Below are 18901 nucleotides of genomic sequence, written 5' to 3'. Positions count from 1 at the left end.
GTAAAAGGGACCCATGCACTCTTTGAATAGAAGTTATGAGTTTTATTTCATGCTGGCTGTCAGTGTCTGACATTAGTGTCCAGTATCTTCAATGACTGCCGAGGGAATTACTGTAACTTCAAGTTAAGCTATTTATAGTCTTTCATCCCAAACATGTCTCAAAGGACTTTACAGAGAAAAAGAATGTGCCAGCTTAGATCTAATCAATTAATAATCGATCACAGAACAATTTAAGCTATATATAGTTGTACACATTAACATCTTGGAGACAGACAATGGATTTTCATGGCTATTATGAAGATTTTGATACTGGTTCATTCAAAACAAACACTCAAATATATAATTCATTTATAAAAGAACAGGACCTTAAAAGAGATACAGTTTCAAATACCAGCATTCTGATTTAAATGGGAAAAGACTGTGACCACGTAGTCAATGTCAATTTTTGGTACCTACAGTGGTGCAGACACGCCGATACACAGCCTACATCACTGAGCCTATTTATCACTGCCACTAACTTTTGACTGAGAGAGAATCAAAAAGTATCAAAGCTCCAAGAGCACCTGTCGAATTGATCACAACTTCATGTTATCTCTCGTTCATGTCATCAAATTGATGGTTTCGCAATAAGTGTTGGTGAAGCTTTGATACTTCAAGACTCCTACTCCTCTATTCACCTTACAAGTAGGTAATGTTATGCCAGAGACTTACTTGAGGGAGTTCATTAGAATTAAAAATATATGATAATGTTATTCACTATTTCAATTGAGATATAGTCTGCTTTATAACACAGGGAGTAAAATGTTTACCCTTTTTCTGTAAGGCATTCGAGGTAATGCACAGTATTTCACATGCGGTGTACATGTGATGTGCAGTGTTATGTTTTAAGATATTTCACACAAAAATTAAACCAAAAAGACCTTGGCTGAGTATGACCTTGTTCTCTTCAGTGCATAGCAGCAAGTGTAAGTCTGACATCAGAGGTGCACCTGAAATGGATTTTGGCTCATCGCATATTTCTCAACATTTCTCCAAGATTTCATGTGCGCTGTGAACAGTTCCCATGAAATAAGCCCCTTTTTATCTCGACTTTAGCCTGAGTACTGCACCATATGCTATTAGGTTTTCTGCATATATTCTTTCAAACATTTTTCATTAGTAGTGATCTTATTTCCCCTGGTACCCACAATTCTCCCTCCTGGACAGATAAAGGCTTCATTGGCTGCTGCTGAGGCCTCCCCTCCTCATTTGTGGTGCTGTTCCTGCTCTATAGGATGACATGTAAGGCACTTGGAGATGTGCCTATGCTGGCGAGACACCAACAGAAAGAAAAAAGAGAGAAGACATAAGGAGGGAAAAAGACCATTGTAACCTAATTACTAAATTTTTTGCTTTCTTTTTCCTTCCCACCTCCGTACCTCGACCTCTTTTTCATCACTTTTCAGCTGAAGGCAGAGAATGATAATCCCTGTAATTTGGTGTATTTTGCATTATTATCCTTAGCAGTAGTGTTACTGCAGTACCCCTCTGTCACAGTGATGCACTGGGTTCTTTGCTAACATAGAATATGTGTTTAGAAGTAAGTGATTCTATGTAAATGTTTTATGGCCAGTATCAGCCTACATATCCTGTAAAAAGTTGAAACTTCACCAAAATGTTTGTTGTTTTTGGCCTTTCCTGAAGGAATATTTCAGGCCACCAATGCACCTATTAGGTCAGTTGTGGCAGCTTGTAGGATGAGAGAGATGCCCCTGATAAAGTGTATGTTTAGATCCTGAATTTTTGTTGATACACACGAAGGAAACGCCTTTTAAGAAAAGTACCGATTGTATGCTTCACTAAATTCATTAATATAATGTGAAATGATGTGTGATGCTTCCAAACCATACTTCAGCAGCTTAATGATCACAGTATTGACTACTGGGCAAGTGATGTTTGCTGCTGGATACCCAGGGTAAAGGTTAGTGTGTGTGTGTGTGTGTGTGTGTGTGTGTGTGTGTGTGTGTGTGTGTGTGTGTGTGTGTGTGAGACCCACCATACTGCAGCAAAATATCTGTATTGATTCAGTGTATGAAGCAGCTTTAATGATCAATAGCTATGAATTTTAATTTTATCAATGATGTTTACGCAGTGGCAGTTTGTATAATCTGTTGTTAGTTTTAAAACGTCTTCATCATATGTGAAGCCTTTTCATTTCCCAGGTAGTAAATCAATAATTTCTGTGGTAACATGATCGCTCTTTAAGTTATGTTTGAATTTATGACATGAACTGAGTGGCCAATTAAACTGAACATTACAGCCCTTTATTGCAGGGCTGTTGTATTCGACTGCATCAGTTTTATTTATGTGTAGCTAATAAATGAGCAGCTCAGTGAACAGCCACAACAGTAAATGTATTGAAATTAATTTATCTCTCTCTGTGTTGATCAAAACTGCACATTATTATTATTATTATTATTATTATTATTGTAAAGGGAGAATTTACGGCAGAGCTGCTGCACTGGATTGCATTATATTTTACAGGCGTATCCTTTAAAGTGGCTGCTGTATGTATTTTTTTTATATTCAAATACCCAAACCTACCAAATGATCAATAGTACCTGCATGTTCATGGTTTACCCAGGAGAGGGCACTAAGAGTAAGCAGCTGAACTCACGTCTGCCAAAGCTCAAATGAAGGAGTGTAGAGGCTCAAACCATAACTGCTACTGTGCCTCTGTGTGGTTTCATTTCAGTGAAAATAAACATATATTAAAGAGAATGCGTTCAGATCAACCATAGTTGAATATAAAGTGAAAAATGGGAAAGAAGAGCTGACTGTAGTTCTACTGTTCTACTAATGTGTAAAATGTTTAGGGAGCTGAACTGGCCGGAGTGTCTGTGAATTCAGAAGACAACCTTCCCACTCACGTAATCAAACATTTGACGTTTGCTCCACTCTCACCTCGAGGGGACACAGTCTTCGTCTTCAGCCCCCTCGTTCCCTTCTTATCTCTGCCGCCTTCAGTGCCGACTTGTCAAATTTTCCACTGAAAGCTTGTTTGCTTGGAAATGTCAGCAACGGTGAAAGAATTTTTTGGTTATGTAATGCATTAATCTATGCTCTTTTTTTTGCGTGGGCTTTTGTGTGTGAAAGAGGCTTTATATTTGCATCCTGAAAAGACCCTATCCAGATTCTTGGCCTAAAATCACCCTGCTCTATATGGATTTAGCAGGTTGAATTTCTTTATTTGGCAGGAATGTTTCAATGCATGATTTCAGCAGTACACAAGAGATTTAATGGCTCAAAATCTGTATCAGATGACCTCTGGACAGAAGGTCAATCCTTGATCACTGCACCCGTCTCTCCCTTTATAACTGACAAAGAATTAACTTTAAGGTTTTAGCAAAGTTTAAATGCTGGAAAGATGGATAACGAGGCGTTAGGGGTTAGTGCACTAGCTCATGAAAAATACAAAAGATACTTATGCTAAAAAGTCACAAAAATATGGTAATTGCCTTTTCTTCAACCCTTTCATTTATCCAACATTTCCACCATGTGGGTGGCCTCGGAAATAGTTGCGGTGACCTTTCAAAGACTAAGGGGGATTAATGGCAAATGGAAGAGGGTTGAGGAAGCCTGTGTGTGTGTGTGTGTGTGTGAGTGTGTGTGTGTGTGTGAGTGAGAGAGAAGGAGGAAATACAGTAAGGCTAGCTAATTTGTAATGTGGGAGACTAGCTGGAAAGGAAACCTGGAAGGAGAGGTTTGCCAGGGACACACAAGGGCAAGAACAGGGAAACAAAAACAGGATGGCTTTCAGGCCGACATGGAACATTCTGGACCAGGGAGGGCGTCGACAGAGAAAGTCGGTGACAGTGTGACAGTAGGAAACTGAGTTCTTCCACTGTGTTATCTCTGTTCTTCCTGCTCAGTAGGAAGAATGGAAGACATTGTGTGTGTGCATGTGCGTGTGATGGTGCTCTGGTGATGGTGATCTTTAATAAAAACACTTTATGATCCACTTTAGCCAGACTGCACTCTGATAGGGACTGCTTATAAAAAACAACAACAATAATTTTTATATTTAATTTCCTTTTATAATGCCATCTTGTTCTCTGTGTTCAGGAGGATTCTCGGTGCAATTGTACCAATGACTGATATTTTTAATCACTGACTTGAAAATTGACCGAATGCTCTACAAGTTCATAACTTATTTGTGGTGACTTTTATTTTTGTGTCTCCCTCTAGCTGTGCAGTCTCTGAACAGCCTGAATGACCAGATTGCAAGCTTCATGGTGACTGGACCCAAGTCCCTGGAGCAGGAGGAGCCTGCATTTCCTCCACCCGAGAAGGAAACCCTGCAGAAGTCCATGACCCTGATGAGGCACCTCCTTGTGGATGCTCAGGTACAAAAAAAAACATCATGACTACATTTATGAGTTCACCAGAAGGCAGGTGGGACGAGAGAAAAAGTGATGTCACTTGAGAGCTGAAGCACAGGCTGGTCATGCCAGCTTTCATAACATAAATGAATTCATTTCAGTGAAACCATTGCAATCAGTGGTGCAGTTTGTAAGTTTTTATTCTAGCTCTGGATCACATCCTGGATGAAGTCACCGCCTTCTCCCACCTCATATTTCCAGTGAATCATCCTGTGCCAGTTTTATGGTGTGGTCATCGCACAAACATTTATCTGTTCAAAAGATTTCACAAGTGGCCTAAACACAGATCCTTTCAACTCCAGAATCATAAAATTGAAGATGACAAAGGCACAATACTGTATATATATATATATGTCCTTTCATTTGATTAGTCAGAAAATCAGTCAACAAAATTTTAGATAATTGATTAATCATTCATGTCGGTCAAGCTTCTTAAATGTGAATATTTGCTGTTTTTTTATGTTTCATATCATTGTAAATTTAATGTTTTTGTTTTTGCACCTTTGACCTGTTAAAACCAGTGGACTTCACCTTGGCACCTTGAGGCTTGGTAAGTTGTCATAGGCATATTTTTGTACTATTTTCTGACATTTTATAGACTTGCTTGATAAATTTATAAATACTTAAGGTATAGTTAATTTCAAAATAGTGATTAGTTGCAAACCTATGTACAAGGCAGTGAGATTACCTAATACTGATGTGAGAGAAGACACATTTAATCCACCTTATAAAATGCTGGATGATGTCATCTTGCACAGCAGAGGTAAAAAAAAAAGACACATTTGTGAAATCACAACAGAGAAAACCTAGCTTGTACTGATACCTGGCAGTCCTTTAGTGTGGGGGTACACTTCATGCTTCATTTTGCAATAGTACAAATTGTTTGTGAAGACACAGAATGCTATTTCTGAGCTGCTCCAGCAAAGGGCCTCAGATGAAATGAAAATATTGACTGTGTGTAACAGAGGTGCAACAACAAGGTTACACTTCCTCCATCAGAGTCAATTGCCACTTAAATTCCCTCAGTGCAGTGATAGATCTACTGAACTGAGCTTAGTGTTAGAAAATATTCCACCGGTTAATTTATTTCTTCTTGCTTCCCTCACCCTCCTCCCTTGACCGAATCTTCCCGTGAGTCGTCTTATTCAGAGATGACCCAGTGTCCTCAAAACTGAATTTTCTAGAGCATCAATCACTCAACGAGGCAGCTGTGAGAATGTGCAAGGACTGATGTTTGTGGACTGCTAATGTAGCACCTTTTGTTAACTAATGAATTTGCTGAACCAAATGCGTCAAATGAAGACAATGTGGACATGACATAATTGGCAGGCTCTCTCGTACCAGCGTTCTCTCTCCCTCTATCTTGCTTTGCTCATCTTCTTGCTGATGATTTCATGTAACCTTTGTGAGGGAAGGGGAGAAAGAGGAGGCTGGATTCCTATGAGCCTCAGTCAGGGGAGTGAGGATGCATCCAGCTGAAGTGGCAATGTTAAGAGTGTTAATGAGCTGTTTGCGATTTAATACGCATATGCTTGCTGTGTTACGTTATTACGGCATCATTTGTATTCTCTCTCACAAATCCAAATTCATTTGTGCTGAAAATTTTTCTCTTCAACATGGTTTCCTTAACTTTAAATGCTTGATGGTTGCACCTGTTTTTGGCTATTTTTATGAGTCATAGTTTATATAGAGGCAGATACCATCTCATGGTTACCACACAGATCCAAACACTGTGTACCCACTAAGCATTTTTGTCTTTTTACTTTCAATCTCTCCTATGTTCCTCTCTGACCCTCAAAAGCATGTTTAATGCTCAAAGCCCAGGGAAAACCCACTTACAGGCCAGGACAGGAGACGTGGAAACCCGTGAGTGACTGATGTTGAATGCGTTATCGCTTTATCTTTCATTCTCCCTCTAAAACACAGGTAGCCATCTTTCTTTCTTAGACAGCAGACTCTGTCTAATTAATTTGCTCGGAGTGAGGTACTTCTCATTCTGTCAGCACTCTTTTGAACGTTCTTCTTTTCATTTTAGTCATAGCATAAGTAAAATGTCACAAAGCAGCGAAGGTGTCTGTCATTAAGGACTTTCATCTACTCTAAACATAAAGCTCCATGCAAGATAAACTGGCCACAATTTATGTACAACCTGAAATTTTCCAGCTTTTAATTCCTCAGTTCTGATCTGTAGCATGTGTAAGATCAGAAAACATTAATAAGTGTAATTATAAGATGAATAAGAAATTAACTGAGGGTCCCAGATGATCATGGAAAAACTGTGAAATGTCACAACCCTTGAAATCTGGAGTCCAGACCTTTAACAGAGGACATACAGATGACTTTCATAGTTTTTGACTTTGACTGCTCCCAGATCAATTTATAACCATTTATGTTGTGGGTGCACTAAGTAATAAAGTTGAAAAATGCTGGTTGACAAACTTACTCACTAAATGAGTAATTTAACCACCAGTGTCTGGAAAACTTTATCAACTCTCCCTTCATCTGTTTCAGCTACAGTTTCATGACCTATCATTAGAACATGGTCGTTTTAACAAACCACTACTGTCGACCTGCAATAGACAGCTAACTGCAAAGCTTTTTGGTGTGGATTTTCCTTTTCCTCCAAAGGCCCATCTGGTGTGTATCCTGCAGTCAAGCTGGGAAGAGATTGACTGCAGAGCTTTTGTCACCGACCCTCCCTCTAACTCCGCTTCCCTGTGCTCTACCCGGCTGTGACTACATTAGCTCAGCTGTCACTCATCAGTGGAGAGGTGTGGGGGGAGAAGAAGAGCGAGTTTGGGAACGGGGGGGTGTGGATGCAGTTTGGAGGCCAGTAAAGGTGACTTTGACAGTGACTGAGTGGAGACACTGATAAATAAGATCTATGTGACTTCCTCCGACCTCCACTCTGCTTTAATCAGCAGTGGCGAGCTGCACACACGTCTGTCACTTACACACAAAAAGCAATGCAGATACATATACGTCTGCAAGTGTTGTTTTTGTTTTTTTGTTTTTTGTTCACAACAGCAACGTTGCACAAAATGTTAGAGCTAAAAACAGTGATTATAGAAACACATCTAATACATATTTAATGTAATAAAATTTCCACAAAAAGCCAACAATTTATAGTATTGAACACAGAGCAGACCAATGTTGCTGGCATTGTCGGTTATTCTGAGGGAATCACTATTGTAAAGTACAAACTTGGTTTTCCCTTAAAGTAAATGAAAAACACGATTTTGTTTGGAAATAAATGGAAGATAACCCTAAAGCTTCATCAAGCAGCATTTTGATTTTAACAAATGATATGTGTAATGTATAAGGAGTGGCCCTAAGTGATAGATCTGCAGAGACTCATTGTCTGACTCTGCAGTTCCCTCAGCTCAGTGTTTTATTTCATTTGGCAGTAAATTTACTGATTTGGTTCAGTATCACTCATCTCATCACCCTCGTTGCCAGTAAGCAGCTCTTTTTAGCAAAAAAGGCTCCACTACCTAAACTACAGGCAGGCAGAATTACTGATAAGCTGGTGAGCCTTGTTGTATGCAACTGTATAATATGGTACAGTACTTAAAAACAACTGCATGTTTAAAATTGCCCACAGCTTTCCAGTGATGAAAGTCAGGGGACTGTGAGGGCCGTTGCAAAAGCCTCAGCTTGTGTTTCTTCAAGTAGTTCATGGTCGATTTTGAAGTTTGCTATGAATCATTGTCCTGCAGTACAAGCCAGGCTTTTTTCAGTTTCATTGTTTGGTCATCGTCTGGCGGCAGGTCACTTTCTCGGTGGGTGTAACCGGTAGCCAACTGACTGAGTTACTGCAGTGAGTTGATTTCTCTCTCTTACTCTCTTTCCTCTCTCAGAATCCTTTTCTTTGACAGTTGGCGGTTTTTAGTCTTTTTGAACTCATTTTTTTTTGATAGCTGGAATTCTTGGCTTGACAGATTTTCTCCCTGCTTCATTTCCAAGTAAAGACAGTAAAGACATCAGGAGATGCTACACACTCGTTTTCACTCATCATGAATTTATCTCTTCCATGACAGCGAAACACATTATACCAGCCCTCAGAAACTCCTGCAGGTTAACCTGGGCTAACTGGCAGCAAACTGGCTACAAAGACCATAGTTACACTTGTAACTAAAGACCATAGTTACACTTGTATTTTCTCAATTCAAAAAGAATGTCTTATGTAATTAACAGGTAATTGTCTTGTCCTCAAATGTAAGAGGACACCCTCTTTTTCAAACCTTATTTCCAGAAAGAAATATTGTATTTGTATGTGTCCTGTATTTATATTTTGGCCAACACAGTATCTTTTCTCTCTCAACACTTAGACGCTTAGTCTTTTCTGGACCAGTTTTTTAATGGGAAGGAAACCCTGTAATTTTCCCAAGGTTATGCATACAATTGCATGTGCCTCTGAAGTTGGTGGGGGCTAAAACAGAGCTAAAAGGAGAGAGAGTAATGGGGTTACATTCATTGCGTGGATGGAGACACAACTCCCAATGAATGCTAATGTTGCTAATATTATTTACGCATCCAAAAGACACAATCACTCCGTATCTTCTGCATGCGAAAATAAGTATTGTTTTTTCTAACATGTTTGCTGTATCATCTTCAAAATGATAATATGTCAGTGTTGAATTTACTGCTTGTTGAACTGGCCTCAAGTAGCCAAAAGACAAACCAAAACAATTAATACTGCTTTAATTACAACATATGCTGGTAATAACAATCCCCCTATCTATATTAACTGTAGGCAGTTGAATAAAATGCCTATCCTGGAAATTTCCAACTTAATATTTCAACACAAAGGACTGACTTTCACATATATTTGTCTATAGTGCTGAACCTTTGCCCATGGGTCATGGACAGTCCTGGCTGCCCACAGTCTCTGAGGAGTGGGAGGAGGTGCTGTAGAGGGAGTGAGTGTGTGATAGGTCTGGCTGGGTCAGTCTGTCCCACTCCGACTGGGGCCTCAGCTGGCCCTCCAGAGCATGGGTTTTACTCATCCATAATACATTACCTCGGTCCCATCTGCCCTCTCACCCCTTTCTCTGACTCCACTATGCCTTCTAATAGGCGCTGCTCCAATGAGGGCCTGCCAGATACTCTGCCTACTGTGGTGATGTCTTATTGTGGCCTAACTCAATCCAAGACTGTGACAAATGAGAATGGAAATTGGGTAATTTGCTTCAAAGGGGGTTTGTCTGTATCTACTATTGCAAAGAGCTTGAGAGTTTTCTTGATTTTACTCTGCCATCGAAACATCAAGCCATATTTTCAAAATACTAGAATCAGCTGACCCAAGTGCACAGCATCAGTGTTTTGTTTGAATTTGAAAATGATTCCTTCATATCAAAGGCAGACAGCGTGAACTTGAGGTCATTTGTTTATAAGTCTCATTTTCATGTTTTCAATTAGTTTATTCGTATTCCTTTTTTTCCCTCAAAGTCATAATTGCCTCATCTAGGTGAATGTTATTCACAGTGAGGGCACTTATACACACAAGGTTAAACCCTTGTCATTCTTAATGCTGAAACTGTCAAGAGCGCTGCACTTAATGAAATGTGTAGATGTCTCGTTCATTCAGTGGATAGTATCCAGATGGAATATGTAAAATGATGTCTTCTACTCTTTATCTGCTACTTGCAATCTGATTTTTCTTTTTCTTTTTTTTTCTGGGCCACACAAAAATTGAATCGTCGGTGTGAGATGCATAATATTACTCTTCTAGCTGGTGGACTGGTATGCTGAGCAGATTGAAAATGATGGCTTATCTTGTAAGGAATAAATTGAAAACCATTTCATTATAGGAATGCAGTTCTGAATGTTGCCTCCAGAGAAAAGAGCTCTCTGTCATAGTGAAGCAGTAATGGTATGGAAATTATCGTGAGTCAGTAGGAAATAAAATAATGAAAGAAACTGTATTGTTTACTTGTACATGAACTGTGCTAACGTGTGACTTCAGTGTGGGAAGTCACACCTAAGCATTTTTTATTTGAGTGCATAGTAAATTAACTAAAATACATCATAGCACTTGTTATGCAGTTGGTGTCAATACTTGGACAGACACTGGATGCTTTCAGAAAGAATTTTATAGAACTTTGAGGTTTTCACAGTAGTGAACATATTATATTACAAAACATAATGAACAATGCCAAAGAAAAGAGGCACAAAGAAAGTAACAGTGGTCACCGGCTTACACAGGCTTTTTGCCTTTACTAATTTTTTCACTTCATGTTCCCATTTGTTGTTACAAGGTGTTGAGATCAAAAACAGCATGATGTTGAGGAGCTGTGTTGATAAAATACAAATTAGAAAAGCCAGATTGAGCAGACTCATGAATTTGTAGACTTCTTAGACACCAAAACACTAATGATAATGAGGAAGGATTTTGCAACTCTAGAGAGTTATCATGTTACCAATCATTTCAACTTCTGTCAAAGTGATTGCCATGTAAACCCTAGAATTACCTTGTTTACATTCCAAAGTAATATTGGATGATTTCACTTGGATTTTGGAGATGTGTCTTGGACAACTGCTGTAGCAATGCAGTGGTCTCATGGAAATTAATTAGGGCACTACTTCTGTTACTGAACACAGCTTTAACTATTGCTGACACCTAACATCTATGAATATTTCTTAAAAGCATAATATTATGTAGTGGAGAGGCCTACATCAGCCATTATCATGAGTTTAAAGTTAGACCAAATATACTCAATCTACATCAGAGTGAAACTACTTAACCATCAGACTAGTTTCAGCACCAACACTGAGTGGCTGTCTTTAACAGATAACAGTTAGATAACAAACAGAGAACAATTAGACATGGTGCACATACTGTAGTAGAGGTACACAGATACAGTAGAGCCTGACCATTGAATAGGCAAGGACAATACAGTATATTGGAATTTAGCTGAAATATCCAATGTTACCCTTCATACATTTTTGTTTTTTCTGCAGTTGGTAAAGAACTAGTATTTTGTGTTCTGAATGATTCCCTTTCAATCTCAGCTATTGGTATACTGTTTGAATCATGTTTTTGGTATTTATTGGTGTGCTAACATCCCTGATGTATTAAAACAGTAAGTACTTTCCCACAGCGTACAGCATATAGGAATCATTTTACTGACCTGACATCTAAAGGCCCAGTACGTTGAATAAAGATAATGGCATGTTTCCGGCTTGCTCTCTGCAGTGAAAACTGAAAATGACTAGCTTACTAATTGGGGAAGTCTGCCTAACATAGCATGGGACAGAGCTGATGATTGCACAAACCTTTAACACACCTCACAGTTCCCATCTTCTATCAAGCTCTACTCTCCACAAGCTTTAACCCTTTTCATCAGAGGTCAAGGTCTGCTTCTAGCAAACACATACACCAGCTATGGGAATAGCAACACAACATGGTTAATAGTCTGCATTGATCCAGAATGCAGTGCCTCAGAGATTCTGTGACCACTGGCCCTACGAGCTGGTCTCTGAAAACAGCTGGAGCAATGACTAACTGTCCTTTCAGGTCTCCTGGGATGGAGGAAGATAAATGTGCATCCTTCCACGTGAAATGCAACCATGAGGTCAGATTTGAGAAAATGGCTAAGTAAAGACATTTAACCCAGAACAAAACGTTTTCAGATTGTAGATTAGGCAGTAGCTTAAAATGCTGGACTTGTCAGTACCTCCCCAGAGAATTGGCTTTATTGGTTCTTCAAATCAGTTGTTTGATTTTTGAGTGAGACGGTTGCTTCAGCTCAATCTGGCTGCATTGAATGGTTGTGAACTCCTTGAGGGATTGACTGGAAAGAGATGCAAAGCCTATATTAGGCAGTAAATTGTTAAAGATAAAAGGGGATTATAATAACAAAAATTAAGAGCCAGATTTTATTTGTCCACAGCGTTGCTAGATAATCAATGGAGATGACCATCAAAAGTTCTCAGACACATCTATGGAATTCCTTTTGGGCTGGGGCTTATGTCCCATTAGACCTCGGGACTCTCAGACTGTCTAACAATGTCATTTATTGTTGTGGCTAATGACCCATAATATGGCACTCAGAGGAAATTCAATCAACTCAATAACTTATGATTTTGGGTGTTGAATAGAAATATTTGCATAACCGGCCAAGTCCTGCCTAGGTTGCGAGGCAACCTGCCTTGTCTGACAGGCACTGTTACAGAGCCATCAGCTTTGTTTTGTCTTGGCTCGTCATTGGAGAAAGAACGCTTCATCTCAAGTGTGTGCTCTGGCATTGCATAAAGGTTGATTTTATTTGATTTATTTTGTGGAAGGTTCTTTACTCTGTGCCAGCTCACCAGGAACACACTACAGCCATGTCATGGGTTACTTATAAGATCACAAACTAAGAGAATTACAGGGTGGTTTGGTGAATGGCTAAGTGATCTCCTTCTTCATGTGGAGAATAGTTTCTCTGTCATGGCTGAACCACATCAGATAAAATACACACCTGATCTAACTTGCTCATCTATTGATGCAGTCTAAGTGGAAATCAGGCTGCTGCCTCATGTGTGCGTTTGTGTGTACATGTGCACGTAAGGCAGTATGTTACTATGGAAACAGGCCATTAGAAGATTATTTTGATGGTATAAACAGGAGATATAGGCGCAGAAGTGATAGTGACAGAGCTTGTTTATATGTCAGTCCCTCTTGCTCTGTCTTTTTGCTCCCTGTTTCCTCCTTGTGTTAGTTTCCTTCCTATTACCTGGCAGAACCAGCTATCACCCTAGATCAAAGGCTTTGCCTTCAATTTTGGAATGGGGTTTCGTAGCTATATTGGGCTGCCTTTGATGCAGATGTGTGCTGAGCTCGTGGCTACATGGTTTATTGGAGGTGAACATACAACCCTCAGGAGTCACTCTAACTTAAAAAGCATCGGTCTCATGCATGTATATATGTTATGGAGTCACCACTGTCTCCTTTTCTGAAACCTGCAACAAGTGACGTGACACACAAATCACAGTTTCAACCATTTTCTTGTCTTTCTGCCAGCCAAAATTAAATTTGACTTGATATCTAGCTATCAAATGCAGCTTAGTATCCTTGGTAACAGCCACTCATTTCAAGGTTACAAGACTTTTGAAAGCAAATCAAAGAAATGACGGCAGGAGGTAGTGCAGAGTGTGGTGCAGGTGTGATCATAGAGTCTGAAATCTGCATTATGAGTGAGATGGCTCATTGCAATAGCTCTGTGCTCTTTTCTTACTCCTGCACAGGGGGAGTCATGTTTCACACTGTACACTTTATGGGCCTTAGATGATGCTTATTATAAGACAACCTCCACCCTTTTGCAATACCTCTTTGTGGATAAAGACTTTTTGAAGGTAGGAAACCCTTTGATTAAGACTTGGTCATAATATTGTGACATTGCAGGGGTTTTCAAAGTCTGACTTTGAGGGCCTCCCCTCAGATGAAATTGAGACAACAGCACCCTGGAGTTATGACTCTTTGAATTGTGACTTAAATTGTGGCAGTTGAGCATCAAGCATTTTAAAGTACCTGCTTTGCCGCCTTGAGCTGTGTTGAACATCAGCATGCACATATTCCTTTCACCTCATACAGAATTCTGAACTTCAAACTTAATTCATCTTTGTTCAAGGTTGCAGGGGGTCTGTCTTGCTAACCTAGTTACTTTATAACTAGATTTAGCAACTTTTAAAACCTTGGTTTAATGCTGATTTTTGTCCCTATTGACAACTACAAAGGCTTTTTGGTTCAAGACGGCCATTGTCTGCTTACCCTGGAAGACACTCTGTATCTGTTTTTATGGATGTTTTACCAACATGTATATTGATATGACATGAAACAATAAGGTGACATGCAAATGAGCCTTATTAGTAGGTTTAAAAAGTGGTGGTGACGCTGCACTGCAGACAGGTCATTAGTCGGTTAGGAACCATTGTAGAGGTGTGTGATCACATTTCAGCCTTTGACAGAGGAGAACCATTAAGTTCATGATGAACTGTACTTTCCTTGCTTTTGCCTGATCTGCTGCTGTGGTTGCTCCTTTAATGTTGGATTCATGGACAAATAGATTTCCTCTCACATCAGATGTTTCAGCACTTTCATATAAGCACAATAGAATGAGTTTAGCATAGAGCTGCTCATTTCATGTGGAAAATATAACAGAGTGGGAGCCCAGCTTTGGACTGTGCTGATTTCAAAGATGATAAAATGTTTTTGAAATATGTGGTGGGGGGTGTGTGGGGGGTTGGGTCGTGTCACGTTGCCAACATATATCGCTTTAGTAGACACAGCTAGATGAGCCAGCAGGAGATGACGGATAGAACAATTTACTCTGGCCTAATCTATAATTTGAAAAGCACTGGTGCTGTCATCAAAGCCTTCTCGTCACTTTGGATTATTCTCTCATGAAGGAGGTTTCAGCGAATCAATAAATAGAAAACTTAACAATACACAGCTCAGCAGTGTCTAGTTTTTGAATAATCACTTTTTTCAGGAGTTCATATTGAAAAAATAATTAAGGGTTGTATTATCATTGGAATCATTAACATGTTGTACTCCATCATGAATTGAGGCCAGCCCTCTCCATTTCAAGAGTTTTGAAGAATTTATCTGTGTAGTGCAGCTGTGGGAAAAGCTTATTGGATCTTGTGGAAGCCTTGAGATAAGAATACCCACTGCAACACTTGGACTCTGGGTTATAATTGTCCTAAATTAATTTCAATTTATTTGTCATTATTGGGTGGATTTAGTTTTTCTACAATAATATCTATTGTTTGAAACACCTAGTGAGCTTGTGTTGAAGGCACTCAGGACCACACAGAAAATAAGTCTTTTATCTTCAGGGAATTGGACATCTAAAGTAAAGGGGTACTTTTAGATGTAAAAGCATGAATACCAATACCAATTAAACCACATGGTTTAACAGAACCCCTTGTATTCTGCTATCAGAGTTGCTAAGCTTATGAGTACTAAAAAATGATCTGTTGGCAGGATTTATAGTCTTCATTCACAAAGAAATAAAAACTTCTTGCCATTGTGACCACTTAATTAAAATTCCTCACATTACATCCATCCAAACAAAAATAGACAGTACATCTTCAAGAAATATGTTTTGCCCTTGATTGCCAAAACACATTCCTGACGCATTGTTATAATCATATTCTCAGAAATATTTAGAAGTGTCTTCTCCTTTTGGCAAATTTGTCTGTAGAGCCTCTAACCCCTAGTGTGACACAAAAAATAACACCGAAGGCAACAGCAAAAAGCTGAGGACTAAACTCTTACCTTCAAATTGGTAAATGGTGTGCTTATAAACAAGTGGTCCGAGTTCTTCTGTTCCATTTTCCCCATTTCCCCTGGTTTTACTTTGCTTGGGGAGAACTCTTTTAGACAGGGTTCCCACGGTCATTAAATTCCTGGAAAAGTTCTGGAAATGGTTTGGAATTAAATTAATGTTTTGGAAAAGTTCTGAATAGACACTGGTATTTACACACACTAGCCTATTGTTTAAAATATGTTAATAAAATTTCCATAAAATGTTTTACATCACCCAAAACTTTACTAAGTGCGCTGTTAGTTGGCGGACGGAATCTCACAAGCGAGTGAAGTTAGGAAGCTCCAGCAAGATACGTTACTGCAGGCAAGTGCGTTCTTAATAATGTGTGGCTTTCGAAACGATAAATATAAGGCTTAAGGGAGAGGGAGACCCTAGCTGGATGTAGGTATTGCACCAAAACATTTGACTTTGGCAACATGGGGGAAGCGGCTTTGGTTAGCCATGCTAAAGGGGAAAAACATCAAGACAACAAAAAGCAGGACTCCAGAGTGATTTTTTTTCACCACCGTCTTGAAAAACGCGATGAACGTATATATAACTGGGATCACTGTTGAGATACAAAAATACCACAATGATATATTGAATTTTCTAAATGTACAGCTAATAAGCATGCACACAGCCAAGGAACCACCTGTAAAGTTTGCAAAGAATTAATGTTGCCAAGCAGTTGGTGACTATTTTAATTCAGTGGTTAAAAAAATATATCCATTAAAATGTGTCCATCAGTTTCCTCAGACTCAGGTTTTAAGACCTCTGGGTGCTCACTCTGTTCTGTTCAACCTGCACGACATATTAGTGAAGTCCCGTTAACGAGCTGTGACTGAGGGGGTAGATGGACTGGTGTTATGACACAAGCACCGGATCGTTTCAGCTCTACCGCTGAGTGAGAGTTTTTATAACAACACGAGAACACCGCTTCAGCCCGGCGCTCGGTTCGGGTTGTCATTTGCCAAATAAGCAAGTGATAGATTATAGGCTATAGATCCTTTCGTCCCAGTGGTGTCCTGGCTCGGATCTCTGTTTCTCTTGAGCACATTTGTGGTTGGTCTGGAACCCTGCAAAAGACCACTCAACCGACTGCCAGTGATGTCACATATTTCACAACTGCTGTAGCCAGGGCAGATGATGTTACTGCTTCTACAAGCACGGCAGGCATCTGTATAGCTGCTGGACAACAGTCAATGCTCATTTCCACATCCAATGATCTATTGTCGGCTAAAGTCATTCCATTCCAAATTCCTTGCTAGCCTACAATTTTGCTACACAGCCTGTCATAAGGCTACTGCATTGGAGTTAAGAGCCTCATTACTCTGCCCTGTCATTGCTATAAGAGCCTACCTGTCAAACTACTTCAATTAAATCTTGGAAATGGGGTAAAATATTACAGAAAAGTTATGGAAAAGTTTTGAAAATTCATCGGTAAAAATGTGTTTGAACCCTGTTCAGAGTTATGCCTAACATTGAGTGATATCAGTCTCGTTTTTGATCTTGAGCAGCAATTACTTACTGTAAAAGTAGACAGGGCAGATCTCCTCATGGTTAAATACCAGAGTACGTCAGATTAGGTTTTGGTTTTTTCATGAGGCCTACTGAGCCTGGCTACAAAGCTGACACCCTCAGGATGAACATGGCACTGCCCAGGTAATAGATGACAGTTTTCTTCTGCTTATAGTCTTCAGTGCCACTGTCTGTGCACGTCAAACCCTTTCAAATTCCATTGAGGCAGTTTCAAAGGATGTACCTGGCCAGTGGACTTGATTTGCATAAAAGCGTACTTAAATTGATTTCTGAAACCTTGGGCAGAACAATGAATTCACATATTTTATTGAAGGAGTCTAGTAACAACCTTTACCAGGAGCTTCTGATATTACCAGAGGCGAACCAGACACAATTTGTTTGACCATACTCAGCATTGCAGTTCAGTGAGCATTCAGTCTGAGCTACAAGCTAGTTTCATGCCAAAATAGCCAGTGTTTAATAAATTGGGGACTTGTAGGGTAAGAAAATACAATGGTTGATATGGAATCACTTTAACCCTTTAAAAACGAGTGTGTCATCGACGACACATTTGTGCAGGCACACTTTGGATTACCGTAACTCTGTCACGGTTTGAGCAATCGGAAAATATCAACGGTTTCTGAAAGCTAAGACCTTGCGCTTTAGGCATATAGGTATCATTGCGGTAATTTAACCAGGCGGACATTTCGAGGCTCTGGTGTTAAAGGATTAAACTTTAACATCATGAAGAACCATAGATGTGTTCCACAGCTCAAGACTTTTTACATCACTCAAAGAGACAAGTTCATCAAGTTGTTTGTTAAATGGCACAAGGCACAAAATTAAAGGACCTTGTTACCTACTTGGTGTGAAATGGTACACCTATTCATCAACTGGTTAATACAGGACCTTTGGTTAAAAGTATTATGTGTAACTTTCCCATGTTAAAATGTCAGCTAGACCAACCTTATATATTTTGTTGAGTTGTGTACTTGCTTTATCCCAAATGTTTCGCTCACATTGCCACCTACATTCATGCCTATGGGCAATTTAGAATCTCAATCATTCAATTAATCAATTAACTTAATGTGCACGTCTTTGGACTGTGGGAGGAAGCCAGAGTACCCAGAGGGAACCCACGCAGACACAGGAGACACAACCCAGAACCTTCTTGCTGTGAGGTGACAGTGCTAACCACTGCACCACTGTGCCGCTTCAACTCTGATGCAGTTTAATAACAGTCTACATTTTGGCATGTGTAGAACATGTTTGTATGAGGACCTTCCCACAGTATTACACCCACTGTGTGTACAATTCTTTACTTTGGCTTCATCTGTGGTAGTGTAAAGAATGCATGTCATCCTTGCCTCCTCCTGCTCTATTTTCCCCCCAGTGTTTTATCCCTCAGAAACTGTTGCCCAATTACATATTTTACGAACAAAAACTTATGCCATCACAATAATTGAAATCGTGCTGCAGTAATACTGTCTACACATGAAATGTCAACACATGAATGGGAAAGTGTGCCTAAACTTGACTGGTGCTGTAGTTTTTTTTAATATCCTTCAGGGAAAGTTAAGCCTAATTCTAGACTTCTGAATAGCTATCCACATCTTCATTTTTTTTAGCTATTCAAATACAGAAGGTCTCGTGTTGTGCTCATTG

At 39.5% G+C, this 18901-nt stretch overlaps 1 protein-coding gene across 1 annotated transcript in view; it reads left to right on the top strand.

Moving 5' to 3' along the window:
* Positions 1-18901, top strand: part of LOC139620366 (kazrin-like) — a 172912-nt gene that overhangs the window by 16911 nt on the left and 137100 nt on the right. The window contains exon 2 of the mRNA XM_071475790.1: positions 4228-4385. Within this exon, the coding sequence (XP_071331891.1) occupies positions 4228-4385 (158 nt within the window). The remainder of the gene's footprint in view (positions 1-4227; positions 4386-18901) is intronic.

Source organism: Trachinotus anak, unplaced genomic scaffold (assembly GCF_046630095.1).
Source record: "Trachinotus anak isolate AG129_WGS33_773 ecotype Australia unplaced genomic scaffold, CSIRO_AGI_Tana_v1 ptg000004l, whole genome shotgun sequence".
Lineage (NCBI taxonomy): Eukaryota > Metazoa > Chordata > Actinopteri > Carangiformes > Carangidae > Trachinotus > Trachinotus anak.
The sequence above is the reverse complement of the archived record's forward strand: the minus strand, read 5'-3'. Positions and strand labels throughout refer to the sequence as shown.